General features: G+C 39.1%; 1 protein-coding gene and 1 pseudogene across 1 annotated transcript; one reads left to right on the plus strand and one right to left on the minus strand.

Annotated features, from left to right (window-relative positions):
• Positions 1 to 1610: 1610 nt before the first annotated feature.
• Positions 1611 to 1845, plus strand: LOC105004872 (annotated as a pseudogene).
• Positions 1846 to 8371: 6526 nt separating this feature from the next.
• On the minus strand, positions 8372 to 9319 carry LOC105004873 (olfactory receptor 2A12-like). The gene has a single exon (XM_010862632.1). The coding sequence runs from the start codon at positions 9317 to 9319 to the stop codon at positions 8372 to 8374; it is 948 nt and encodes a 315-aa protein (XP_010860934.1).
• Positions 9320 to 10141: the final 822 nt, after the last annotated feature.

Raw genomic sequence — 10141 nt, forward strand, 5'->3', positions numbered from 1 at the left:
GCCCAGGACCAGATGCCTTCACAGCTGAATTCTACCAAAAATTTAGAGAAGAGCTAACACCTATCCTACTCAAACTTCCAGAAAATTGCAGAGGAAGGTAAACTTCCAAACTCATTCTATGAGGCCACCATCACCCTAATACCAAAACCAGACAAAGATGCCACAAAAAAAGAAAACTACAGGCCAATATCACTGATGAACATAGATACAAAAACCTTAATAAAATTCTAGCAAACAGAATCCAACAACATATTAAAAAAATTATACATCATGACCAAGTGGGCTTTGTCCCAGGGATGCAAGGATTCTTCAATATTCACAAATCAGTGTGCTACACCACATTAACAAATTGAAAGATAAAAACCATATGATTATCTCAATAGATGCAGAGAAACCCTTTGACAAAATTCAACATCCACTTATGATAAAAACCCTCCAGAAAGCAGGCATAGAAAGAACATATCTCAATATAATAAAAGCCATATGATAAGCCCACAGCAAACATTATCCTCAATGGTGAAAATTTTAAAGCATTTCTCCTAAAGTCAGGAACAAGAAAAGGGTGCCCATTCTCACCACTACTATTCAACATAGTTTTGGCCACAGCAATCAGAGAAGAAAAAGAGATAAAAGGAATCCAGATTGGAAAAGAAGAAGTAAAACTCTCACTGTTTGCAGATGACATGATCCTCTACACAGAAAACCCTAAAGACACCACCAGAAAATTACTAGAGCTAATCAATGAATATAGTAAAGTTGCAGGATATAAAATTAACACACAGAAATCCCTTGCATTTCTATACACTAATAATGAGAAAACAGAAAGAGAAATTAAGGAAACAATTCCATTCACCATTGCAACGAAAAGAATAAAATACTTAGGAATAAATCTACCTAAAGAAACAAAAGACCTATATATATAAAACTATAAAACACTGATGAAAGAAATCAAAGATGACACAAATAGATGGAGAAATATACCATGTTCATGGATTGGAAGAATCAATATAGTGAAAGTGAGTATACTACCCAAAGCAATCTATAGATTCCATGCAATCCTTATCAAGCTACCAAAGGTATTTTTCACAGAGCTAGAACAAATAATTTCACAATTTGTATGGAAATACGAAAAACCTCGAATAGCCAAAGCAATCTTGAGAAAGAAGAATAGAACTGGAGGAATCAACCTGTCTGACTTCAGGCTATACTACAAAGCTACAGTCATTAAGACAGTATGTCACTGGCAAAAAGATAGAAATATAGACCAATGGAACAAAATAGAAAGCCCAGAGATAAATCCACGCACCTATGGACACGTTATCTTTGACAGAGGAGGCAAGAATATACAATGGAGAAAAGGCAATATCTTTAAGAAGTGGTGCTGGGAAAACTGGTCAACCACTTGTAAAAGAATGAAACTAGAACACTTTGTAACACCATACACAAAAAATAAACTCAAAATGGATTAAGGATCTAAACATAAGACAAGAAACTATAAAAGTCCTAGAGGAGGTCATCTCCAGGAGCCCTTAGAGACAGAGTCCCCGGCAGCGGCGGTGGCGGCAGGGGCAGTGCACCGGCAGATTCATTCCATCACCTAAAAACTGGTGAAAACCATTAACTGAAGATGTCGAGCAAGACAGCCAGTACCAACAACATCGCCCAGGCACGGAGGACTGTGCAGCAGTTGAGAATGGAAGCCTCCATCGAGAGAATAAACGTTTCAAAGGCATCAGCAGACCTCACGTCCTACTGTGAGGAACACACCAGGAATGACCCTCTGCTGATGGGGATACCAACTTCAGAAAACCCTTCAAGGATAAGAAGACCTGCACCATCTTATAGAGAAGTAGTGAAGTGGATCCTCCCCTCTTCTCAACAAAGCAAATGATGAGCAGCTCTTTGAAAAGATTTACCTTCAGCTTATTTGGTAACCACTGCTAATAACTAAAATGCTCTTAACTTGGATTATGGACTCTGAAGTCTTTACCTTCCAAGTTTTTCTTTCTCTAAATAAAAAAATAAAACTCCTAGAGGAAAACATAGGCAAAACACTCTCTGACATAAATCACAGCAGGATCCTCTATGACCCACCTTCCAGAGTAAAGGAAATAAAAGCAAAAATAAACAAATGAGACCTAATTAAACTTAAAAGCTTTTGCACAACGAAGGTAACTATAAGCAAGGTGAAAAGACAACCTTCAAAATGGGAGAAAATAATAGCAAATGAAGCAGCTGACAAAGAATTAATCTCAAAAATATACAAGCAGCTCCTGCAGCTCAATTCCAGAAAAATAAATGACCCAATCAAAAAATGTGCCAAAGAACTAAACTGACATTTCTCCAAACATACAGATGGCTAACAAACACTTGAAAAGATGTTCAACATTACTCATTATCAGAGAAATGCAAATCAAAAGCACAATGAGGTACCATCTCATGCCGGTCTTAATGGCGGCTATCAAAAAGTTTACAAACAATAAATGCCGGAGAGGGTGTGGAGAAAAGGGAACCCTCTTACAATGTTGGTGGGAATACAAAGTAGTACAGCCACTATGGAGAACAGTGTGGAGATTCCTTAAAAAACTGGAAATAGAACTGCCATATGACCCAGCAATCCCACTACTGGACATACACACCGAGGAAACCAGAATTGAAAGAGACACGTGTACCACAATGTTCATCACAGCACATCACACGTCCCCTTCTCCTCCTGCCCTGAATCTTTCCCAGCATCAGGGTCTTTTCAAATGAGTCAGCTCTTCACATCAGGTGGCCAAAGTACTGGAGTTTCAGCTTCAACATCAGTCCTTCCAATGAACAGCCAGGACTGATCTCCTTTACGATGGACTGGTTGGATCTCCTTGCAGTCCAAGGGACTCTCAAGAGTCTTCTCCAACACCACAGTTCAAAAGCATCAATTCTTCGGTGCTCAGCTTTCTTCACAGTCCAACTCTCACATCCATACATGACCACTGGAAAAACCATAGCCTTAACTAGAGGGACCTTTGTTGGCAAAGTAATGTCTCTGCTTTTAAATATGCTATCTAGGTTGGTCATAACTTTTCTTCCAAGGAGTTAGCGTCTTTTAATTTCATGGCTGCAGTCACCATCTGCAGTGATTTTGGAGCCCCCAAAAATAAAGTCTGACACTGTTTCCACTGTTTCCCCATCTATCTGCCATGAAGTGATGGGACTGGGTGCCATGATCTTAGTTTTCTGAATGTTGAGCTTTAGGCCAACTTTTTCACTCTCCTCTTTCACTTTCATCAAGAGGCTCTTTAGCTCCTCTTCCCTTTCTGCCATAAGGATGGTGTCATCTGCATATCTGATGTTATTGATATTTCTCCCAGAAATCTTGATTCCAGCTTGTGCTTCCTCCAGTGCAGCGTTTCTCATGATGTAGCATATAAGTTAAATAAGCAGGGTGACAATATACAGCCTTGACATACTCCTTTTCATATTTGGAACCAGTCTGTTGTTCCATGTCCAGTTCTAACTGTTGCTTCCTGATCTGCATACAGGTTTCTCAAGACGCAGGTCAAGGTGGTCTGGTATTCCCATCTCTTTCAGAATTTTCCGCAGTTTACTGTGATCCACACAGTCAAAGGCTTTGGCATAGTCAATAAAGCAGATCTAGATGTTTTTCTGGAACTCTCTTGCTTTTTCCATGATCCAGCGGATGTTGGCAATTTGTTCTCTGGTTCCTCTGCCTTTTCTAAAACCAGCTAGAACATCTGGAAGTTCACAGTTCACGTATTGCTGAAGCCTGGCTTAGAGAATTTTGAGCATTACTTTACTAACATGTGAGATGAGTGCAATTGTGCAGTAGTTTGAGCATTCTTTGCATTCCCTTTCTTTGGGATTGGAATGAAAACTAACCTTTTCCAGTCCTGTGGCCACTGCTGAGTTTTCCATATTTGCTGGCATATTGAGTGCAACACTTTCACAGCGTCATCTTTCAGGATTTGAAATAGCTCAACTGGAATTCCATCACCTCCGCTAACTTTGTTCATAGTGATGCTTCCTAAGGCCCACTTGACTTCACATTCCAGGATGTCTGGCTCTATGTGAGTGATCACACCATCGTGATTATCTGGGTCATGAAGATCTTTTTTGTACAGTTCTTCTGTGTATTCTTGCCACCTCTTTCTTAATATCTTCTGCTTCTGTTAGGTCCCTACCATTTCTGTCCTTTATTGAGCCCATCTTTGCATGAAATGTTCCCTTGGTATCTCTAATTTTCTTGAAGCAATCTCTAGTCTTTTTCATTCTATTGTTTTCCTCTATTTCTTTGCACTGATAACTGAGGAAGGCTTTCTTATCTCTCCTTGCTATTCTTTGGAACTCTGCATTCAAATATTACTCAGCTATTAAAAATAATGAATTTGAATTAGTTCTAATGAAGTGGATGAAACTGGAGCCTATTATACAGAGTGAAGTAAGTTAGAAAGAAAAGCAACAATACAGTATATTAAGGCATATATATGGAATTTAGAAAGATGGTATCGATGACCCTATATGCAGGACAGCACAAAAGACACAGATGTAAAGAACAGACTTTTGGACTCTGTGGGAGAAGGTGAGGGTGGAATGATTTGAGAGAATAGCACTGAAACATGTTTATTACCATATGTGAAACAGAATCGCCAGTCCAGGTTCGATGCATGAGACAGGGTGCTCAGGGCTGGTACACTGGGATGACCCAGAGGGATGGGATGGGGAGGGAGGTGGGAAAGGGGTTCAGGATGGGGAACACATGTAAACACATGGCTGATTCATGTCAATGGATGGGAAAAACCAGTACAATATTGTAAAGTAATTAGCCTCCAATTAAAATAAATAAAGTTAAAAAAAAACCAGGAAATTAACATGTGATACAGTATTGTTAACTAAAGTACAGACTTTATTCACATTGCATGAAATTTTATGCTAGTGTCCATTGTTTGATTTCATATCTTTTTCAAGATTTCACATTGTATTTAGTTGCATTGAGTAGCTTCAGCTGCATGCATCAAATTCTGATAAATTCTCTTTTCATTTTGATTTTCTTACAAATATCTCTAATTTTTCTTATTATGGTTTCTTAGATATACATAACTTTTAAATGCAGACATTTAAGTTTCAAATACATGTTTTTAAAGTATCTTTAATATTAATTTCTCATTTTGATATTAATTTCTTATTTAAATGCTTTCTTCTTTGCAATCACCCTTTATGTTTTTTCAAACTTTTAACTTTATGGAGGCTTTCAATGGCTAAGTCAAAGATCTCTCTTGGTAAGTATTACATTGCACTTGAAATTATGTGTGTTATTTTCAAATATTTTTTGATATTGATTTCTAACATAGTTCCATAGTGATAAGAGAACAGATTCTGTATAACTTCAATACCTGTAGACCATGAAATGCTTGTACCTTGTTTTATGTCCCTGGATATGTTCCAGGGTCTCCTAGTTTAGTCTAAGGGAACTTGAATAGAATTTGTATTCTGCTGTTGTGTGAAAATTGTTTAAATCTTAATCATGTTCAATTGGCTCATAGTGATATTCAGGTCTGCTATATCCTTCTACTTCTTTGTGTATTCATTCTATTAACTTTCGACAGCTTGTTATTTATTCCAAGTAAAAATTTTAATTTATCTACTTAAAAATGATTGTAATATATAGTGGAAATATATGTAACTTTGTTCTGTATTTTCCAAGTCTCCTATAAGTGTGTTATCATACTTTCATAATTTAAAAAATACAAAAGAAGCAGAAAATAAATAAATGTTAATTGTAGTTATCTCCAAATCTAAGGTAACAGTTTTTTGTTTGTATTTATAAATGCAAAGTTTTCAGAATACATATATACTACTTTTGCAATAATGAAAACAAGTAATAGACTCGGACAAGATGTTTTCTTTTTTTTTTTTTTTTCTATTTTTATACATTTGGCTGTGCCAGGTCTTAGGCATGTGAACTCTTAATTGTGATCTGTGGAATCTAGTTCCTCCACCAGGAATGGGACCCAGGCTGCCTGCACTAGAGTACAGAGGTCCAGCCACTGAGCCTCCATGAAAGTGCCCGAGGAGATATTTTCAGTGCATGTAATAGAGCAAGAACAATAGCCAGAATATTTAATAAACCATAAATAAGAAAAGGTAAACATATCTTGTATTCATTGAACACTTACTATTTTTTATTATGCTAAATGCTGTACATGTATTATCTCATTTAATCCTCCTAACATCCCTCTGGGAGAAGGCAATGGCACCCCACTCCAGTACTCTTGCCTGGAAAATCCCATGGATGGAGGAGCCTGGTGGGCTGAAGTCCATGGGGTGGCTAAGAGTTGAACACGACTGAGCGACTTCACTTTCACTTTTCACTTTCATGCATTGGAGAAGGAAATGGCAACCCACTCCAGTGTTCTTGCCTGGAGAATCCCAGGGATGGGGGAGCCTGGTGGGCTGCTGTCTATGGGGTCGCACAGAGTCGGACACGACTGAAGCGACTTAGCAGCAGCAGTAGCAGCAGCAACACCCCTCTGAGATCTATAATATATTCTTCCCATTAACAGATGAGGAAACTGAAACTCACAGAAGTTAGGTAACTTGCCCATCATCACTGAGTTAGTAAAGGGTTAGCTGAGGTTAGAATACAGAAGTCTGACTCCAGGGCTGACTTCACTGCACAATACTACCAACAGTCTTACGAAAAGATGTTAAATTCATTAGCAATCAGGGGATTATAAGTGAAACAAAAAATGTCACCACTTTCCATCTATGAGATAGACTCTTCTAGAATGGTTTAGATAAATAACATTATCAAGGGTTGATGAGAATGAAAGTTGTAGATTGGTATCAGTACTTAGAAGGATAGTTTAGGGGTATCTAGTAAATTGGAAAGTTCTAAAAACTGCTACATTCACTGCTATACATACGTTTTGGTAAAAATTTTTACATGTGGAGAAATGTCCAAAGAAATTTACCATGATATTATTTAAATAGCAAAAAATTAGAAGTAAACAAATGTCCAATGAAAAAGAATTAGATAAATGAGATGTGGTAAAATGCTTAAAATTCTTCTTAAGAGAATTATTTAGACCTTTAAGTATCCAGTGGGGGATGTCAGAACAATGATGCTGAGTTAAATTTTTTCATAGTGGCACTGATATCTTGATACCATTATAAAATGTTAAGTTTATACAAAAACAATTTTGTCTATTGGTTATGGATGTGATTACATGTAAGCAAAAGCTTTGAAACACAAGAGAATAGACGTCAATCTAATAAAAGTGGTTGATTCAGAGAAGCTGGAAATTGTCAAAGAGCACTTCAATTTAATCTGTAATTATTTAACCCTTTTCTAAAGTATAAAAAAGACTCTGACTAAATATGGCAAAATACTAACATATTTATTTTGAGTGTGAGAAAACAGGGTCTTCGCTATACTCTTTTCTATAATTTCTTTCTGCATATTTCTGACTGTCTGATATCTCATTATATACATAAACATAAAAAGAGAGATACATAGGAAACTTTCTTGCTGGTCCTGGTTAAGAATCCATGCTTCCAATGCAGGGGACCCAGGGTCTATCTCTGATCAGGGATGTAATATCCCACAAGCCATGGGGCAGCTAAGACCCAGGCATCAACTACAGAACCCGCGTGCCACAGCTAGAGAAGTGCATGTGCCACAGCGAAGACTCAGCCAAAGACACACAATGAAGAAGAGCCAAAAAAAAAAAAAAAGATGCAGGTATATATACACATGTATTTTCTTTTATGAAATGTATATTTATAAAAGTGATATTTAAAGTATAAAATCAGCTAAGAGTCAGTTTCACAAGTTGAAGAGAATATTATTGGCCATATTGTTCTACAGATATGTCTAAAATAACTCTAACTTAGATTTTATACCACTAAGTGCAAAAAACAATGCTAATATTACTTCTGAGTGCTTGTCAGAGAGTAACGCAAGACTGTTCCTACATAATAGGTCCACTCTTTTTGTCATCTTCACCCCCAATCCTTTACACCATTGAAAAGCACATATGCATGATAAACACTTGGCCATGATATATTGAACTGACATAATTTTCCAGAATTGAGGAGAGAACCAAGGAAAAACAATAAAGCAATAACCTTGGACTGTAAGGACATACTTATCGTAAATCAAATCCTTTGTCTTAAATCCTCGACTGAGTCTGTAGGCAGTAGTAGCTGAAAATTTTCCAACCAGTGGGGAGAACTTCAGGGTGACCTCACTCTTTTTGGGAAGTTCAAAGACCCAGAAATGCTGGCCAGAACCTGATGTACTTTCATGATACCACATGAGCCTCATCAAGTCGGCCCATGATTCTGGACAACTCTGAAACATCCTGGGTCATTGTGCTGTCCCTCTCTGACCAAGCACTTTCAGAAAGGCCCTCTTTACATCTTTGTTCCGGAGACTGTAGATGATGGGGTTGAGGAAGGCAGAGACAACATTGTAGAAAAGGGCCAGCTTCTTGTCTCTCTCTGGGTCATACCAGGACCCAGGCCTCATGTACATGATCATGGCTGGCCCATAGAACATGGTGACCATAGTGATGTGGGAAGCACACGTGGAGAAGGACTTGAGTCTCCCCTGGGGTGAGCGGACGCTTAAGATGGAGACAAAGATACGAACATAAGAGACCAGGATGAAAGAAAGTGGTATCAAAAGCAAGATGAAACCCAAGATGAAGTCCAACCAGTCATTGAGGGATGTGTCTGCACAAGCCAACTTCAGGACAGCAGGGACCTCACAGAAGAAGTGGTTTATCTTGTGGGGGCCACAATAAGGCAGACGCATGGTGAAGACAGTATAGATCAGGGCCCCAGCTATGCTAATAAGCCAACAGACTGTGACCATCTTGATACAAAGAGGATAACTCATCAGTAGAGTATAGTGAAGGGGGAAGCAGATGGCCATATACCTGTCATAGGCCATAATGGCATAGAGGACACACTCAGCAATGCCCAGGATCAAGAAGATGAACATCTGGGCTGCACAAGCTCCCCAGGAAATGGTCCTCCTTGGATATACCAGATTAATCAACATCTGGGGCACAGTGGTGGTGACATAGCTCATGTCTACCAGGGAGAGGATGCTGAGAAAGAAGTACATAGGCATGTGAAGGTGTGTATCCAAGTAGATCAGGGTGATGATGAGTCCATTGCCTAGAATGGTGATAAAGTAGAGGATAAGGAAAAACGTGAACAGAGCCATTCTGACCTGAGACTCACTGGAGAAGCCAAGGAGGATGAACTCAGATACGGAACTGTGGTTCTCCTTGCCAAGGCTCTGCATGGTGGTCTGCCTATCAAGGAGACAAAGACCAATCTATTCTTTCCTCAGCCTTGGGGGAAGGAGGACACAGCTGACTGAACCAGAGCCACACACAGCCCCTTGCACAGTAGCTTGAGATTCAGTCAAATCTTTGTTGAGTTGGGTGAAAAGGTGTAGTAAACTAGGGTAGCTCCTGAACTGGGAGAGCCATCAGAAGATCTGGATTTATGCTTGTAACAGAATATAAGATGCTCACAGGTCCTTCCCTGGAACCCACCTTCATCTATAGAAGGCAAGGCATTAGATAGCTATGTCTGAAGCAGGGGAACCCAGCCAGCCTCTGATCACTGCTAAATGCTTCCAAGCGTGTATACTTGTCTTGGTCTGGAGAACAATTTTCTGCTGAAAATTTTAAATGATGACATTGAAAGTCTGTGTCACTGGGCCGTCGGTGCTTGAGGTACAGTCAATCCAGAGCTGCTGTGCTGGCGACCCGAAGTCACAGGGGAGCTGGAGTTGTAGGGAACAGTGGAGGTCTTACAGAGATGAGAGCCGACATGCTGGGAAGGAGAGAGCAGAGACCTCACAGCCCCGAGAAATGGAAAGAGTGATTTTGATTCCTAACTTGTCCTGAGGTCTGTGATTGAATGTCTGTGGGATTTTCTGTCAAATCCTTATAATTACCACCCTATGATAACATTTAAAATTCAGCTCTTCCTTCAGACAGAAGGCTGTCAATTACCCATCTGTGTGAATTTGGGCGAGTCCCTTCACCTCCAATGGCCTCAGTATCTTCATCTGTTAGAAATGAAACATCCATGGCACAGGGTAATAGAAAGAGGC

The sequence above is a fragment of the Bison bison genome, unplaced genomic scaffold (genome assembly GCF_000754665.1).
Source record: "Bison bison bison isolate TAMUID 2011002044 unplaced genomic scaffold, Bison_UMD1.0 scf7180017864484, whole genome shotgun sequence".
Taxonomy (NCBI): domain Eukaryota; kingdom Metazoa; phylum Chordata; class Mammalia; order Artiodactyla; family Bovidae; genus Bison; species Bison bison.